General features: G+C 64.1%; 4 protein-coding genes across 4 annotated transcripts; 3 read left to right on the top strand and 1 right to left on the bottom strand.

Annotated features, from left to right (window-relative positions):
• Positions 1-47: 47 nt before the first annotated feature.
• On the top strand, positions 48-5,173 carry UBTD1 (ubiquitin domain containing 1). The gene is made up of 3 exons (XM_069019835.1): positions 48-160; positions 3,939-4,166; positions 4,362-5,173. The coding sequence occupies exons 1-3, from the start codon at positions 91-93 to the stop codon at positions 4,745-4,747; spliced, it is 684 nt and encodes a 227-aa protein (XP_068875936.1). The 5' UTR covers positions 48-90; the 3' UTR covers positions 4,748-5,173.
• A 1,314-nt stretch (positions 5,174-6,487) lies between these two features.
• Positions 6,488-9,081, top strand: ANKRD2 (ankyrin repeat domain 2). The gene is made up of 9 exons (XM_069019833.1): positions 6,488-6,562; positions 6,955-7,068; positions 7,148-7,309; positions 7,497-7,604; positions 7,781-7,879; positions 8,109-8,207; positions 8,336-8,434; positions 8,712-8,810; positions 8,900-9,081. Exons 1-9 carry the CDS (start codon positions 6,494-6,496, stop codon positions 9,002-9,004), a joined length of 954 nt encoding a protein of 317 aa, XP_068875934.1. The 5' UTR covers positions 6,488-6,493; the 3' UTR covers positions 9,005-9,081.
• Positions 9,082-9,868: 787 nt separating this feature from the next.
• HOGA1 (4-hydroxy-2-oxoglutarate aldolase 1) lies at positions 9,869-12,839 on the top strand. Its single transcript, XM_069020437.1, has 7 exons — positions 9,869-10,137; positions 10,723-10,851; positions 10,940-11,067; positions 11,181-11,315; positions 11,488-11,584; positions 11,706-11,839; positions 12,433-12,839. The coding sequence occupies exons 1-7, from the start codon at positions 9,909-9,911 to the stop codon at positions 12,580-12,582; spliced, it is 1,002 nt and encodes a 333-aa protein (XP_068876538.1). The 5' UTR covers positions 9,869-9,908; the 3' UTR covers positions 12,583-12,839.
• Positions 12,840-12,916: 77 nt separating this feature from the next.
• Positions 12,917-16,502, bottom strand: MORN4 (MORN repeat containing 4). The gene is made up of 5 exons (XM_069019832.1): positions 16,444-16,502; positions 14,755-14,852; positions 14,512-14,626; positions 14,317-14,426; positions 12,917-14,162 (listed from the first exon to the last, which is right to left on the bottom strand). Exons 2-5 carry the CDS (start codon positions 14,819-14,821, stop codon positions 14,014-14,016), a joined length of 441 nt encoding a protein of 146 aa, XP_068875933.1. The 5' UTR covers positions 14,822-14,852; positions 16,444-16,502; the 3' UTR covers positions 12,917-14,013.
• Positions 16,503-16,836: the final 334 nt, after the last annotated feature.

Below are 16,836 nucleotides of genomic sequence, written 5' to 3'. Positions count from 1 at the left end.
CCCGCGCGCGCACCGGGCCCCGCGCGCACGGGCGGGCGCAGCGCGGAGCCGGCGCGGCCCCGATGCCGAGCGCCGCCGGTCGGCCCCGCCATGGGCGGCTGCGTGGGGCGGCAGCGCCGGGAGCGGCCCGCCGCCGGCGGCAACGCCCGCAAGCGAGCAGGTGAGCGGGGGTCGTCCTGGCTGGGGCACCCACGGGATCGCGGTCACCGGGGCGGGGGGGGGAAGTCCCGTGTCCCCCTGGGGGTGGCGCGGGAGGAACGTGGGCACCGGAGGAGCGCAGTCCGCCACAGGAGAACTCCCCCCTCGCACAACCCCAGGATTCACTCTGCGCCCTCGGGGTTCCCGGACCCCGGGGGTCCCGGTTCGGTGCGCGGCCTCGGGAGCGGGCGGGCACCGCGGCTGCCGTCCCGGCGCCCCGGAGGCTTTGCGGGGTAAGGGCTGGGGTGCGCAGCGCGTCCAGCCGAGCCCTGCCAGTTCCCGGCTCCTCCCGGGAAGGTGGTGTCCTGGGGGCACTGCAGGGTGGCGGGTGCCCTCGGTCTGCGCTCGGCAGCGTCCCCCGGCACGGCGCGTCCTGCGAACGGCAGGGTCCTGCCTGCTCGGGGTCGGTGCTGCCCCGTACACCGGGCTGCTGCTGGCTGGCGCGACCCCGTCCCCGCTGCCCCGGGGCTTCGGGAGGTGCGGGTCGGACAGGGGGCGGCTGCGCCGGTCCGGGGAGCAGCGGCGGCGCAGGGGGGCTGGTGCAGCCCCGCGGTCCCCTGGAGTTACCGGTGGCCGAATACTCGGGTGCCATGAGGCGCTTCCCCGTGATGCCATCCCGGAGGGTCCCGGGGGCCCTGGGGATGGGTACGGTGGAATTTCGGCGGAGAAGCCGTGGGCTGGTAGGATGAATCACGCCTTTCCCTTGCCGCCTCCCCGACCGGTGCCGTCGCAGCCGGTAATTACCGTGTTTATGCCAGAGCGGTAGTGGGCGGTGGGAGAGGAGGGGCAGGAAGCGTGCGCCCGGGACGGGACGCCCCGGTCCTCGCCCGCAGCTGGGATGAAGGAGGGAAGGGCGTTTTCCGTGGGAAGGTGCCCGCCGCTCCGGCAGCACGTGCAGGGTGCCGTGGCAGCCGGGCCGGGCTGTGCCCGTGCCGTGGGCAGCCGCCTCCACCGCGCGGGGCTCCAGGTGTGCCAGCCTGCCCCGGGGATGCCCTGCTGGTATGGTAAGCTACCCGGCACACTTTGCCCACCCAGGAGTGCCTTCTTGCGGGTATCAGTGAGGCCTAGGGTCCCTGGCTGACTGTTCCCTCAGCTTGGCGGGATGTGAGGCCACTGCCTCGTAGCTCAGGCTGCTGTGACAGGGGGTGGGGTCAGATCCCAACATCTGGATCTGTGTGATCCCCTCCTGTGCCAGGCAACAGCTGGCTGCAGAGCCTGTGTCACCATCCCCACTTGCTCTCCTGGGATGGGTCATGGTCCCTTCCTGGTATACTGCCGGCAGTTGCTGCTGCTGCTTTCTTTCAGTGTGTCCCTTCCCGGGTGAGCAGGGCTGTCCCTTGTGCCAGGTGCCCTGGCTGGTTCCTGCCTTTGCTTGCATGGTGCCACCAGCCCATGGGAACTGCTCAGCAGGTGGTGGAGGATGAAGCAAGGCTACAGCTGCCCTCACCAGCAGTATGGGGACACTGCCCTGGGCCAGCAGATCCTAGTACATGAGGACCTGCTGTCAGCACGGAGGGGGACTCTTCCTGCCCACCTCTGCTATCACAGGGGCCCTGCAAAGCAGCCTGGCCAGCTCCTGCCCTGGCTGGGGCCTGTTGTGACCCCTTGTAGAGGGGTCCTGCCAGGGCTCCCAGCAGCAGGCGACAGCATTGTCTCTGGGGTGGCCAGCTTACCGCAGCAGGAGCTGGGGATGCCCGTGGCATGCAGCATCTCAGCCCTGCCTGGCTCAGGAGTGGACCAGCCAGCACTGCTGGAAGCAGTGGTGTGTGCCATCTGGCTGATGTCTTCTCCAGGGCCTCCAGGACCTGTCAGCTGGGGCTGCCTGAGGCTCCTGCAGACAGCGAGCAAGCCCCAGGGCAGGGAAGCCTTCAGGTCACATCCTCGTGCCTGGGGGTCCCTCACCAGGCCACCATGGGGGGCTGAGCCACGGGCAAGGTGCTGCAGGCACAGAGCAGGAGGCAGGCAGGCTGCCAGCCAGATCCTGTTGGCTCGAGTCCGGGCACAGCGAGCGGATGGACCTGTCTGGTGGTGCTGCCGTGGAGAGTTGCACAAAGGGCCAGGAATAGAGCAGCAGGAGGTGATTAGAAGGTGCTGGCCCGGCTGGGCGGTAGCAATAAATAGACGAGGCTTAAGCCCCTGCCTACCTGGGCAAGGCTGCTGGGCACGCCTGTACACACGAGGCAGCCACAGCCTGTCCCTGCTCTCTGCCACAGCTGACCCCCACAGCTCTGATCCTGCCGCCTCCCCGGGCCAGCCTCTTCCCTTTGTTGCAAGCAGAGCTGGGGGAATGGTGCTGACTGGGAGTGCTGGCTAGGAGTCCTGTGATGGCACGTGCCCCAGCCCACTGGCCACAGCAAGGTAGGGACATGGTCCCAGACATGTCCTTCAGGCTGGCTCTGGACATTTCTCCTGGGGCAGGTGTTGCCTCTGACCTTGCTGTGTCCTGTGGTGCTGCAAATCCCTCTGGCCCAGCACCGTGACTGCTGAATCGGCAGCACTGGCTGCAGCCAGCTGCCCTTGCTCCTCCAGGGATATGGGCAGGATGCTGCCTCCCAGGGATGCTCAGCGCCCAGCCCTGAGGTAGCCGAGCACCTGTGCCCCTTGGGGACCCCTGAGGTGGGTGCTTGCTGGGAAGCAGATGCTATGCCGGCTCCAGTGGTCTTGGGTAGGGTGAGGCAGGGCTGGTACAATCAGAAAGGTCGAGTGCCTTGTGTCACCACATACTTGCTCAGAAACAGCTGTCTGGGGAACTTGGCTCAGCCCACAGCTGGCAGTGGTGGCTGTCTCCAGTGGCTGGGGTGTGTGGCATCACCTTGCCTGACAGGTCACTGTGTGGGCACGGGCATCTTCCTGCCCAGCTGGAGCCTCACTTTACCCTCGTCCTGTCCCCACAGGAAGGGGGCCGTCTGGCCAGCTCAGGGAGAGGGGTGACAGGAAGGAGCTGTTATCATTCATTGTCCTCAACTCAACTGGGAGTGACAGCTCCTTCCTGCCCCACGTGTCCAGCCTGGCCGTGGGGCCAATGGGACAGGGCCGTTCCCACAGGGCCACAGCCCAGTGTAGTGAGGGCATGGTGGTGTGGGACTGGCACTGGCATGGCTCAGATCCCTGGGCAATGCTGGCTGCTGAGGGGCTGTGGGGACATGTCTGGGGGCTGTTTTGTGGAGAGCCAGCTCAGTTCAGCCCGTTGCTGGGGCAGCTGCAGTCTGGCAGCAGTGCCCTCTGTCCCCCTGATGCCCAGGACGCTGTGTGCCTGCTGTCTTGCCTGCAGCTGATCCCTGTCATCCCGGGGTGGGCAGAGGGGACGGTGAAGTCCTGACCCCCCCTTTGCTGCAGCTCAGCCTTTGTAATCCCCTTCTCGTTCCGACTCACCAGCTTATTTCCTGGCTAATTCCCCAAGCTATAAATACTGCTCTGCCTCAAAGGGCCCCAAGGCCCTGTGGCCGCCCCACAGGGCAGCGACTGATCCCCCTAACATGGAAGCAAGAGCCCTTGGCCCCTCTGAGGGCAGAGGGTGTCACAGCAACTGCTATGGGGCCAGTGGGATCTTGGGCAGGGCTAGCTTTAGCCCAGTTCCCCCTTGCTGCATTGGGGACTGTTCTTCACTGGGCAGGGTGATCCCTCAGACCCTCGCTGAGGTGCAGGAAGTCCCCAGGAAGAACCTGTGGGTGTGGGCAGGTGGGGGACTCAGGGCCCAAGGGGGAACCCTGTCCTTTGGCTGAATATCCCCTTCTCCTCAGGCCGCAATGAGCCCCTGAAGAAGGAGTGTCCCAAGTGGAAGAGCGACTACCCCATGACAGACGGGCAGCTGCGCAGCAAGCGGGACGAGTTTTGGGACACGGCACCCGCCTTTGAAGGCCGGAAGGAGATCTGGGATGCCCTGAAGGCAGCTGCCTATGCTGTAGAAGCCAATGACCACAGCCTGGCCCAGGCCATCCTCGATGGAGCCAGCATCACCCTGCCCCACGGTGAGGGTCAGCACTGGGGGTTTGGGTGGGCTGTGTGCTGAGTGCCCCATATCTGGGCACACAGGAGTCCTAGGCTGGAGTAGAAAGGGGCTCCCACTTGCTATCCAGAGCTCAGCCCAGCCAAGGGGAGCAAGGCAGGCTGTGTCACACTGTTTAGGGTGGCTCACCCTTAGCATCTCATCCTGCTGTCCCCAGGGTCCCTGACGGAGTGCTATGATGAGCTGGGCAACCGGTACCAGCTGCCCGTCTACTGCCTTGCACCCCCCGTCAACCTGATCCTGGAGCGGAGCGAGGAGGAGGCGGTGGAACCAGTGGAGCCTCTGCCCAACACCCGGCGGGAGTTCGCCCTCAAGGTGCGCCTCTCCACCGGCAAGGACCTGCGGCTCAGCGCCAGCATGAGTGACACCATCGGGCAGCTGAAGAAGCAGCTGCAGGCGCAGGAGGGCATTGACCTGGCCTGGCAGCGGTGGTTCTTCTCAGGCAAGCTGCTCACTGACCGCACACGACTGCAGGAGACCAAGATCCAGAAGGATTTTGTTGTGCAAGTGATTGTCAATCAGCCCCTCCCACCCAGGAACTGAGCCACCCCCTACTGGTTATGGGGAGATGGCAGGGGTCTGGGGTACAGTGGTACCTCTGGGGATTCCCTGTGCTGTGTTCCAACGCATCTGGAGCCACTCCTGCTCCCCCCTGAGGCTGCCCAGAAAGGTCTGCATGGGGCTGTGCCACCATGGTGGCTCCCCTTGGCTGGGGACACGGGCAGGCGCCGTGTTTGCTGCAGGAGGTTCGAGACCAAATGTCTCTGGGGCTGGGGCTCCTCTGCTAGGCTGTGCCAGCAGGGAGAGACTGTGACCCACTGGGCTCTGGCTTCCCCCTGGCCAGGAGACCCATGGGGTGCTGGGCTGGGTGGAGATGTCTCCCCTCTGTACATAGTCTGTATTTATCAATAAAGCCTTTTCATCCTTCCTCCGGCCTTGGGGACAGGCTGGAGGGGGCTGTAACCCATAGCCACGGGAGGTCCCTGTGCTTGTCATATATCTGCTCCCATGTCAGAATGGGCACAGGGTGGCCAAGGGTAGCCTGGACAACTCAGCTCTGTTCCCTAGTGCCACCCTGACCCTGTTTGCCTGCCAGGACCCTTTCCCAGCATTACCAGCATTGACCCATTGTCATCCCGGCTGCTTCTCAGTGTGGGGTCACCACCTCCCTTTCCTGGTGCTTCCCCTCTGGAGATTTAAGCCTGTGTCTGCCCTTGAGCTAGGTGGGACAGTCCGTGGAGGGGAAAAGTCCCAAGATGACCTTCATGGCCACCATGGCCCGCCCTGGTGAAAACAGCATCTTTCTGCTGTGGCACCCATGGGACAGGGCACCCAAGGATGGCCCTGGGAACTGCCCAGGAGCGTAACAGTGACGTGGCTGTCTGTCCTTCCCCCAGGTCCTGTGCTGGTGGACAGTGCCCAGCGCATTAACTGTCCTGGCACAAGGCAGTGTTGGCCTCATCTTACAAGGGGGGAGTGCTCAGGAGATTTGAACAATGTTCCTGCTGCCGGGAATAGCTGCTGGCTCTGCCTCTTGGCCCCACGTGAGGCCAGTCTCCTGCTGCCAGGCTGCCATGTGCAGTGGGGGAGGCCAGGCAGCCACGGGGACCCTGGCAGGGCTGCTCGGAACGTTCCACACCTGAGGTCATCCTCTAAAGCTGCACAGAGGGGCCATGACTCCTGGCATCTCATGCTGCCTGCTGCTGGCTGAGAGGCTTGAGAGGACCCATTGCCTCTCTTTGGGGTGGGCAGGCTCCCTTCCTGCCAAAGGTGCCAGGGAGCCTCGGGCTGTGTTGGTGGCTACTGCAGCATCTGGTTGCACAGAGATGGGGTGATGGGAGCCATGGGAGCATCTTGCTTGTCCAGGGTGGGTGGCACAGGCATAGGTGCTGTGCCTGTGGGATGGCCCTGGATCGTGTCCCTGCTCTGCTGAGCCTCTCTTGACTGGCTGTCACAGGTTCTGCACACCCCAGCTCCCCATAACAAGCACAGGTGTCCTGGTCAACCCAGCGTGGGGGGGGGGTTCTCTTTAAGAGGATGTGGGGCTGGAGAGGTGAGTCAGGGCCACCAGAAAGCAGGAGGGTGAGCTCATGGCAAAGCTGCCCCAGTCATGTGGAGCAGCCACAGCTGTTGGTGCCCTTGGGCTGTGGGACAGAGGGGCCAGCAGCATAAAGCCCCACGGCCAGCGAAGCCGCCGGCAGCATCAGGAGCCAGGACTGGGCACTCCCTGCCTGTGGTAGCAAGGAGAGGAGGACACATCCTGCACAGGACTGTGCACTGCGGGCAGACATGGAGCTGGATGTGGAACGGGCCAAGGAGCTCATTGAGCAGAAGCTGGCAGAGGAGGAGGAGGAGGAGGTGGGTCCATAGGGCAGGGGGACCTTCCTGGGCTCTAGTAGGAACTCCCATTGCACTGTGTCCATCCTTAGGGACTCTGCTGCGAGGAGGCTGGCACCGACCTTGCCGTCCTGGGGGATATAGCAAGGTGTCCAAGGGTTCTCAGGGGGATCAGGTTCCCAACCCAGCAGCTCCAGCCCACGGGGCAGAGCTGAGCAGCAAGCAGCTGCCCAGCTTACCGAGCAGGGTGGGGAGGCAAGTGCAAGCCCAAGGGCTGCCAGGCACCCCTGTAGACCTCAGCGGCGAGCTGGGAGCCCCGCCCAGAGCCACCTCCCCCGGCAGGCTGGGCATGGAGGCAGTGGGGCTGCTCTGTGGCCAGCCAAGACCCTGCAGCACCTGCTGTGCCTGTGCAGAAACTCAAAGGGGATGGTGCACGGGAGCCGCCGGCCGTGGAGCGTATGAACACACCTGAGCTGGAGGAGGAGAAACGCTGTGGCCCCAGGAACAGGGGCCTTGAGGCCATCAAGGTGAGTGGGTTGGGGTGTGGGGTGGCCAGGGGTGGCTGGTCGCACAGAAGTCAAACGGGGGACTGTGTGTGCTCACCAGGGCCAGGAGAGGGGGCGGAGGAGTTCAGTGGATCTGAGGCGGGAGATCATCGACGTGGGCAGCATCCAACGACTCATCGAGCTCCGCAAGCAGCGCCGGCAGCGCCGGGCAGAGCGGGCGGCCACCCCCGAGCCCACCCCGCCACCTGAGCCTCTGGAGATTGTACGTCAGGGGGTCCCAAGATGCGGGAGGGGGGCTGCTGGGATAGCGGCTGGGCCACCCACAGGCCAGCCCCCGGGTCACCCTGCCAGCCAGAGACCTCCCTGGGGAAGCAGGGCAGGGGGCCCCCATGTTGTCCCCTCTCCTGCACCCCTGTGCTGCCCCAGCCCTGAGCCTGTCCCATTGCCAGGAGGGTCCTGTGGAGCCAGAGACCTTCCTGCGAGCTGCTGTCCAGGGCAAGATGCACGTCATCGAGAAGTTTCTGGCAGATGGTGGCTCCCCCGACACGTGTGATGAGGTAGCTTTCCTGGCGGCCACTGGCTGTCCCCCGCCTGTGCCATGCCACCATATCCTGCAGCCATGCCCCACTGTGCCTGTGGGCGAGGGCTGGGATCCCTGGGACAGGGCTGGAGTACAACCAGACTGGGCCAGGGAAGATGCATCTGTCCGCCAATGTGCCGCCCTGTCCCGCAGTTCCACCGCACAGCCCTGCACCGCTCCTCACTGGAGGGACACATGGAAATCCTGCAGAAGCTGCTGGACAGCGGGGCCACTGTTGACTTCAGGGACCGGGTGAGGCTGGATCCTGCTTCCAGCTGCATGCTGGTCTGAGCATCTGGGTGTGGTGCAGCCAGAACTACAGCAATATTGGGGACCCTGCAGTGGGGCAGTGCAGTCCTCATCACGGAGGTGGCTACAGGCAGGGCTCTGCCAGTTCAGCTCGAGCATGGGGACCTGCTGGGGCAGGGGACAGACACAGGGTAGGGGTGTCCCCCACCATGACACAGCACTGTATGTCCAGCTGGACTGCACCGCCGTGCACTGGGCCTGCCGGGGTGGGCACCTGGATGCTGTCAAGCTGCTGCAAGACCGTGGGGCAGACCTCAATGTGAAGGACAAGGTGAGCAGGGCATAGCAGATCACAGGGTTGGGGCAGGGGCATACCCTGGAGTACCAGAGCTGACCCTGTGTTGGGTTAGCAGGTGTGGGTGCTGATCCCCCCTGATGTCCATCTCACCCCCCCTCAAGCTGCTCAGCACACCCCTTCACGTAGCCACCCGAACTGGACACCTTGACATTGTGGAGCATCTCATCCACTGTGGGGTGGATGTCAATGCCTCAGACAGGGTGAGTGCTGCAGCCATGCAGGCATCACTGGGTCACAACACAGATCCCCCTCCCTTTGTTGACCCCTCCAAGGGCTTCCAGCACCCACAGTGGGGCACATCTGGACACACACATCCCTGCCCCAGGGTGGCTGCAGCCACAGCCAGGTCTGGGACAGGCACAGTCCCCCTTGTCCTGGTGGAGGTTGGTGTGCTGGGAGCTGGGGAGCAGTGCTGGGGGCAGGCAGAGGGTCCCTGTCCCTGGACCACGATCTCCAGTGAAGCTGTGTCTCTCACAGGAAGGTGACACAGCGCTGCATGATGCCACACGGCTCAGTCGCTACAAGATCATCAAAATGCTGATCCTGCACGGAGCTGACATGATGGCCAAGAATGAGGTGAGCATAGGGGGCCACCTCTGAGGCTATTTGCTGCCCCACCATGTCACACCACCCTGTGCCCAGCCTCTCTCTGCCCACTCTTGCAGGCTGGCAAGACCCCGACAGACCTGGTGCAGCAGTGGCAGGTGGACACACGGCAGGCGCTGGAGACCAAGGAGCAGCCGCAGGGGGAGATGGAGGTCCCTGCATGATGGCACCAAGCAGGGACCAGGAGCTGGGCTCAGCTCCGAGGAGCAGGATCCAGACAAAACTTGTCTGTGTACAATAAAAGTCAGCAAAGAGCAGCATTTGGCTCCAGGTGGCTGTGAGGTTGGGCAGCCTGCACCAGGGTTGATGCGCCTGGGGAAGCTGGGTTATCCTGGGAGCAGGTTTATCTGGCAGCATGATGAGCCCTGCCTCCTATGACAGGGACTCAAGTATTGGTGACACAAGTGGTTCAAGGGCAGGACTCCTCGCTGCTCACAGTCCTTGGAAGTCCCACCTGGGCAAGCTCAGGGAGGAAAAATACATGGAGGGCAGCTCAACCTGAGTCCATGCTGTGCTGGAAGCTGGCGCTGTGCCAGAGAGCAGCAGCTGTACCCCTGCTGGACAGCCACTCTGTGGGGTTGGATGGCTTCTTGTTCTTCTGCCTTTCCTGCTGCAGTCACCCTTGGGGGACACATGGTCCCTTTGCAGGCTGGGACACATGCTGAGTGCAGTGCTCACTGCTCCCTAAATGGAAATGCTCACACTCACCCGTTTACAGGAGACCCTACACTGACGGCTGGATCAGGTGATCCCTGACCAAAGCCCTGGGACTGCTTGCAATGCTTGATCCCTTCCTGGACTTGCAGCCCAGCCCTGTAGGAGGCAGAGGGATGGCTGCCAGGGTTGGCAAGCAGAAGGGAAAGCACAACTGGAGTGGCCAAAGCTCACCTGGAGGGGTGCTGAGCTCCTGCAGCCAGCTCCTGAAGGGGGAAGAACATCCTGAGCTCATCTGGTACCACCCCCCATGTCACCTACCCAGCAGGGTTGTGGGTCCCTCACGTGCCCTGTCAAACATTAACAGCCCCTCGGCGAGGCAGGCAGCACAGGCAGCAGCAGCACCCAGCCACCATGGCATTCAGCAGCCGCCTCACCTCGTCCCTCCGGCCCGCCCTGGCAGCTCTGCAGTGGGCAGCCCCCAGGCAGTGCCGGGGGCTCAGCACCCTCCAGGGATCAGAGCCCTCACTCGATCTCAGGGGCATCTTCCCACCCCTCGCCACCCCTTTCTCACCCTCACAGGAGGTGGACTATGCTCAGCTGGAGGGAAACCTGCGCCGCTATGCCAGCATCCCTTTCAGAGGTAAGTGCTGCCCACTGTCCCTCTCCGTGCAGGCTCCTCTCAGATCCCTGCCTGCCACAGAGGCTGTGCAGCAGCACACAGGCAGCCTGCCAGCTTCCCAAGGGTGCTCAGCCTCCAGCTGGACTTCGCTCCGGGGCTGGCAACCCCTCGGGTCACCCACTTGGGGCCCCTTGCATGGCACGTGCCTGGGCACAAGTGTGTGTCCTTGCACAGCCCTGCCACACGCCAGCACACGCTTGCACACCCGCTCCACACATGTGCGGGCTTGAACCTGTGCACTGCCCCTCCCATGCACACTCACACATTCGTGGGGTATGTATCTGTCGATTGCCAAGGATGGATAGATGATAGGAGACGAGCTGCAGAAGAGGCTGCAGCCTCACAACAGTGTTCCCCAGAGTCTCCTCTCTTCTGACCAGGAGGCCAGGGCTGCAGGGATTTAGGCAAGAGAGGGCACACTGAGGACTGCAGAGCTCTGCCTGGGTGCCAGCAGCAAAGAAGGGAGTGAGAGTAATGGGGATACCTGACATTCCTGGCACCCTTCTCCTGTCCCTGAGCCCTGCCCTCCCCATATTTGTGTTCCAGGACTGGTGGTGCTGGGCTCCAATGGGGAGTATCCATACTTGGCACCCCACGAGAGGGTGGAGGTGGTGAGCTGTGTGCGCCGGGCTCTGCCCAGGGACCGCTTGCTGCTGGCTGGCTCGGGCTGCGAATGTGAGTGCCTGTGTGGGCAGTGTGGGGGGCAGTGCAGCGGGCATGTGTCCCCCCTGGAGCACCCCTCACCCCTCTGCCTCCTCCCCAGCCACCCAGGCCACCATCGAGCTGACGGTCAGCATGGCAGAGGCGGGGGCTGATGTGGCGCTGGTTGTGACACCCTGCTATTACCGGGGTGCCATGACCACTGCTGCCCTGGTCCATCACTACACAGAGGTGAGCCATGTCCAGTGCCTGCCAGCAACCGCAGCTGGGGCAGCAGGATAGGGAACGTGTCCACTGTGTCTCCAATCCACCCCAGCTACTGAGCTCTGCCTGGCTGCCTGCAGGTTGGCAATGCATCCCCCATCCCGGTGGTGCTCTACAGTGTCCCTGCCAACACTGGCTTGGACCTGCCCATGGACGCTGTCATCACCTTGGCTCAACACCCCAACATCATTGGGATCAAGGACAGCGGTGGGGACGTGAGTGGAGCAGGACTTTCCCAGGGCTGCTTACCACCAAACCTGGACCTAAGCTGGGAATGGGGAACTGGGACTTGCAGCCCTTCCCTGGACCCCAGGGCTGCCAGCAGGCACCCTGCAGCAAGGGGGACAGGGTGATGCCTGCCCCAGGGCATAGCATGTCTCTCCCCAGATCACCCGCATGGGGCTGATGGTCCACAAGACAAGGCAGGAGGATTTCCAGGTGCTGGCAGGGTCAGCCGGCTTCCTGCTGGCGAGCTATGCTGTGGGTAGGTGCAGCTGCCCATCCTGGCCTGGGGACACTGGCAGGGGGAGGCAGGGGAGGGACCGGGAGGTGCTGGCTAGGCACAGCATGCTGAGCTGGCTGCCAATGTGTCCTGGTGTCTCTAGGTGCCGCTGGGGGGGTGTGTGCCCTCGCCAATGTTCTGGGTGACCCGTTGTGCCAGCTGGACCACCTGTGCCGCGAGGGCCAGTGGCAGGAGGCCCGTGACCTGCAGCACCGCCTCATTGAGCCCAACACGGCGGTGAGCAGGCAGAACCCCTCGGATGCTGAGGGGAGAGGGTGCCAGGCTATGACAGAGCCAGGGGGAGGCAAAGGATGGAAGTCCCTGGGGCTGCAGCGGGTGGAGGGGTGGTTCAGGGGGATAGGATGGCACAGCACCTGGCCAGTGAGCCGAGATGGGCTGGAGGTGAGAAGGTGGGAAATGCCAGCCCTGTCATGTTAAGGAACAGCCTGTCCACTGGCACTGGGCACTGCCTGACCCTCTGTGAGAGCCTTGCTGACTATTTATAGGCAGCAGTGTGTGTGTGGGGGGGGGGAGAGCTGCTCCTTCCTGGGCCCCTCATCCCACTGTGGAGTGGCCTGTCCCTGCTGCAGAGCCCAACATGCCACAGAGTTCCTGTGTAGTGTCCTGTGTGGGTGTGCTCTGCACCCTCACCCCACAGTGGGCACTTCATGGGGTGCTGCAGCCACTTCACACCTTGCCAGCCTTGCAGCCCTGCATGGGGAGGACAGGAGTGATGGCAAGCAGAAGAGCAGGGCCTGCACAGCAGAGCCCCCAGAGTGTGTTGGCCCATGGGAGCCAGAAAGCCCCCATGCCCTCCCTCCCTCCCATAGGTCACCCGCCGGTTTGGGATCCCGGGGCTGAAGAAGGCCATGGAGTGGTTTGGCTACTACGGGGGTCCCTGCCGTGCACCCCTGGCCCCTCTGAGCCCTGCCCAGGCTGAAGAGCTGAAGAGAACCTTCAGTGCCAATGGCTGGTTGTGAGGTGTTCTGCCCCTTCCCACACCAGGAAAGTACAGGAGTCAGGGACCCTGGGAACTGGGGACATGCTGGGGACATTGGGAGGTGGCCAGGAGAAAGCTGCCCCTGTTAGTCTTTCCTGTTGGACAGTGCTGCCCTGGGCAGAGTGGGTAGAGGGGGGCAACCCCAGGCCAGCCTGTATCCCTGCCAGCCCTCAGGGTCCTGTTGTCTTCACCTGGGAAGGAGTGGATCCTTGTGCCATGAAAAAAATTGCCATCTCCTCTCTGTGTCTGCAGTCTTGTCTGTGCAAGGCCCTCGCGCTGTCTCTGCTCCCAGCAAAAACAACATGGCACGGGTGTTTGGCAATATGGTTTACTCAGCTGAGGCCTGTGCAGGCAGCAGCACAAGGCAGGGTCACAGCAAGGCACGGGACCCAATGCAGGCAGAGACTGGCAGGGAGGGCACAGCCCCTGCAGCCCTGCAGTGGGCGGTGAGGGCTCCTGGGACCCCTGTGCCACAGCCAGCCAGACCGCACCGGGGGTGAAGGTGAGCATGTAGTGGGGAGATGAAGGACGCATGTGGGGGGCAAGATGGGGAACTGTGTGCCCCCTGCCTGCCCCTTCGCCATACCTCTATCCCCTCCCGCCCTGCCCAGGCCCCCTGCTCCAGCCCTGGCACCCACGCAGCCTTGCTCATGTCCCTCATTCCAGGCTCCAGCTGACCCTTCTCCTTGCTCACCATTGTACCAACCTCCACCAGAGTGCAGCAGACGTGCCAGGCTGGGCACTCCCCAGTCCCCCTTGGTGGGGATGCTGCTGCTGATGTCCCCAGGGCAGTGGGTGGGTGCATTGGCACAGGGATGAAGGGAGCATCTTGGCTGGCCCTGAGAGCAAGCTGGGTTCTTTGGGGACAAAATGTCACCCTACCCTGGGCATACAGGGGGATAGCCAGTCACCCAGAGCTGAGGGTGCAGGCCACAGGGTGCCTGGGGTGCCCACCCTGCCTCCAGACCAGGGCAGGAAAGTGAGCCAGGAGCTGCCCCTCTGGGGGCACGTGGTTCAGTCAGCAGCTTCCAGCCAAGGCACCCTGGCAGTGGGGTCAGGGACCAGCCTCTACCCCCCTGCTCCATCCTCTGCCACTGGCTAGCAGCCCTAGTGGTCCACAGTCTTCCTGGGGGGCAGAGGGGCCAAGCCCCTGTCACACTGTCCTTCTGCTGCTCCAGCAAGTGCCAGGGCTACAGCCAGAAAGGGAAGGCACCACGGCTGCCCCAGGGCACTTGGGTGGAGAGCAGAGGGTTCCATCCCCTCCAGCGGCAGGGGTTGGCAGGACACTTGGACGGGATGAAGGGCAGGGAGGCACCCAGCAGTGCCACATCCCTTCTCCAGGGCCAGCAGGGCCAGCCAGTGCCCAAGTAGGGGGGGTCCCTGCTCTGGTGGGAGGGGATGTGGGGCACCATCACGCTGTCAGGCTGTGGGCAGACTTGGAGGCACCCTGGGCCCTCTGGATGATGGCTGTGCACTTCTCCCGCCGCAGCAGCTTGTTGTTCTCAAAGAAGCCCTCGTTGCGGGGCACGCCGTGGGAGCCATCGGGGAAGGTCAGGAGACCTGGGGAGGGGAGGGAAGGGCTGGAAGTGAAGAGGCAGGGAGCCGCACCCACCACAGATGGGGCCAGGGAAGGAGGGACAAAGTGGGAGATGCTGGAAGGGGCTGTGCTGAGCAGGGGCCGTGCAGATGCCTGCACCATGCTGCCAGCACTCACCGAAGCCATACACGCGCCCGCCTTTGAACTCGCCCTCAAAGGTCATGTTGTCACAGCGGGTGAAGACTCCAACGCCACTGAACTTGCCCTGCACAAACTCCCCCTCATACCTGTGTGGGAGGATGTCCTGAGGCAGCTGCTCCCCACGGCAAGTGGGAATGCCTGGGGAGGTGTATGCAGGAGCGGGGTGCTCACCTGGAGCCATCGGAGAAGGTGAGCACGCCGCAGCCGTGGAAGAGCCCATTCTCAAAGTGCCCCACGTAAGTAGTGCCATCAGAAAACGTCAGCTGCCCGATGCCGTGCCTGCGACCTAGGTGAGAGCAGAAATGGGCAGCACTGGACAGAGGCAGGACCTGCCCCAGTGTGGAGCTGGGCAGAGATGCGGGGTTTGCTTGTACCCCAGCACGGGTGGCACCGTCCCCTCCTGCCACATCTCACCTTCTTTCCACTCGCCGCGGTACTCCTCCCCATTGGAGTAGGTGAAGGAGCCTTTGGTGAGGGTCATGGCAACAGCCTTCGGCACAGCAGGACAAGAGCTGGCAGGGAGAGGCACAGAGAGCTGCTGGGCAGGGAGAGCAGCCCGGCTTGCCCAGAGCCCTTGCATCCTCTGGGCTCGCAGAGAGGCGCCTGTCTGCCCTGGGGACAGCTCTGCTGGGACACAGCGCGGATGAGGAGGTGTCCCCAGGAGCACAGCTGCCCTGCCCAGGCTCTGAAAACCCAGCTGCCAGGTTCGGGTTGCTGCCCGCCCACTGCAGGGCTCAGGGAGATGTGAGCCCACGGGGGTCACAGCCCTGTGAAATGTGAGTGAGTGGCAGGAAGAGGAGTGTGGCAGGAACTGGCTGCCTCTGGCATGGCACTCCAGCAGAACCCCAGAGGTCTTGCACTGTGCAGGCTCAGGCCAGGGGCCACTCCCAGCTTTGCTGGGGCAGTCCCAGGCAGAAAAGAGGGTTTTGGAGTGGAGATGCTTGCTGGGCTGTGCTCAGTGGCAGTTCTTCAGGAGAGGGAACAGAGAGCTTGTGGGGTTTCCAGATCCAGCATGGGATGGGCAGACCTGGTTCACTCTCAGGGATGAGTGGACACTCCTAAGACGGACAGCAGAGATAGGATCCTGGGGCTTCAGGGCTTTGCTCAGCTACCCAGGGTTTGAAAACCTGCCTGCCAACAGCAAGCAGGCCCCGAAGCTCTGCACATCTCACAGAACCCTGCCACGCAGCACAGCTCTCCCCAGCACACAGGGAAGGCAGGTGGGCTGGGCGCTGCCTCACCAGCAGCTGCCGGTGCAGCTCAGGCAGTGCCAGCGACGGGAAGGGGCTCCCCGCCTCCAAACGGGGTCTATCGGCTTACACCCGGCTGCGCATCACCCAGGAGATGGGTACTGAACCACGCGAACCAGCGGGACGCGACACTCGGGAGCACAACAGGAACTTGCCAGGGCATTGTGTCCAGAGAAATGGCCCCAGCGAAGGCGAACAGCGACTGAACAGTGCTCTCTGCTGATGGGAGGGACGGGGAGCGCATCGCCGGCTCCCAGCCTGCAGCCTGCCCAGCCATGCCAGGCGGAGGAGAGGGTGCTGCCGCGGGCTGTGAACTCGGCCAGCACGGCCTGTGACACTTCACCCGGACGACAGCCCCCCACGAGCACTCCAGCCTGGCCAGCAGCCGGACGCGCCCGCGCTGGGCTCCCACCACCCAGAGCCTGCACGTACCGTGCCCGCCGCAAGCAGGGCAACGCGCCCAGCACAGCCCGAACCGCACAGGGGCCGAGGGGTGCCCGACCCCGTTGAGCCACACACCCCCGGGCAAAGGCACGGACGTGCTGCCCGTGGCAGCACCCACGGGGGATGCGCGCACACCCCACCCGGAGAGTGTGTCTGGGGGCGCGACCGCGCCCACGGGTGATGCACCACACCCCGATGTACCAATATCCCGTCGTGTCCCTGTCCCCACGGGTGATGCACCCACACCCCATGTGTCCATGCACCCACACCCCGGTGTGTTCATGCACCCACGGCTGATACACGCACGCCTCACCACCGGGACACGCGTGGAGGTGCTCACGGGCCCGGTGCGTGCCCAGGAGGGGGGCGGGAAGTGCGGGCGGCGCAGGAACCCGCGGCCCGCGCTCACCTGGCTCCGCGCTGTCCGCCTACACCGCTTCCCACTACGTCCCGCCGAGGGGCGGTGGCCGCCACCGCCCCTGCCAGCACCCCGCCCTGCCGGGCGGCGCCACGCCGCCAGCGTCCATCCCCGCTCGCCGTTGGCTGTCTCCACGGCAACCGCTAGCAACGCGGCTGCTCATTGGCCAGCTTCGCAGCACGCCCTCGCCGGTCGCCATCTTTGTGTGGGGCAAGGCGCTCTCCGCCGCGGGCGTGGCTGCAGAGGGGAGGCGCCCTCGCCCTGCCGCCATCTTTGTGAAGGGCAGCAATGGGCACGGCCACTCCAGCGCCTCCATCTTTGTGCGGGGCACCGGCGCCAACCGCCACGGCGGGGGTGTACGGGGGGAGAACACACCTTGGCCTC

Source organism: Aphelocoma coerulescens, chromosome 6 (assembly GCF_041296385.1).
Source record: "Aphelocoma coerulescens isolate FSJ_1873_10779 chromosome 6, UR_Acoe_1.0, whole genome shotgun sequence".
Taxonomy (NCBI): domain Eukaryota; kingdom Metazoa; phylum Chordata; class Aves; order Passeriformes; family Corvidae; genus Aphelocoma; species Aphelocoma coerulescens.
This window is presented reverse-complemented; position numbering and strand designations above follow the sequence as displayed.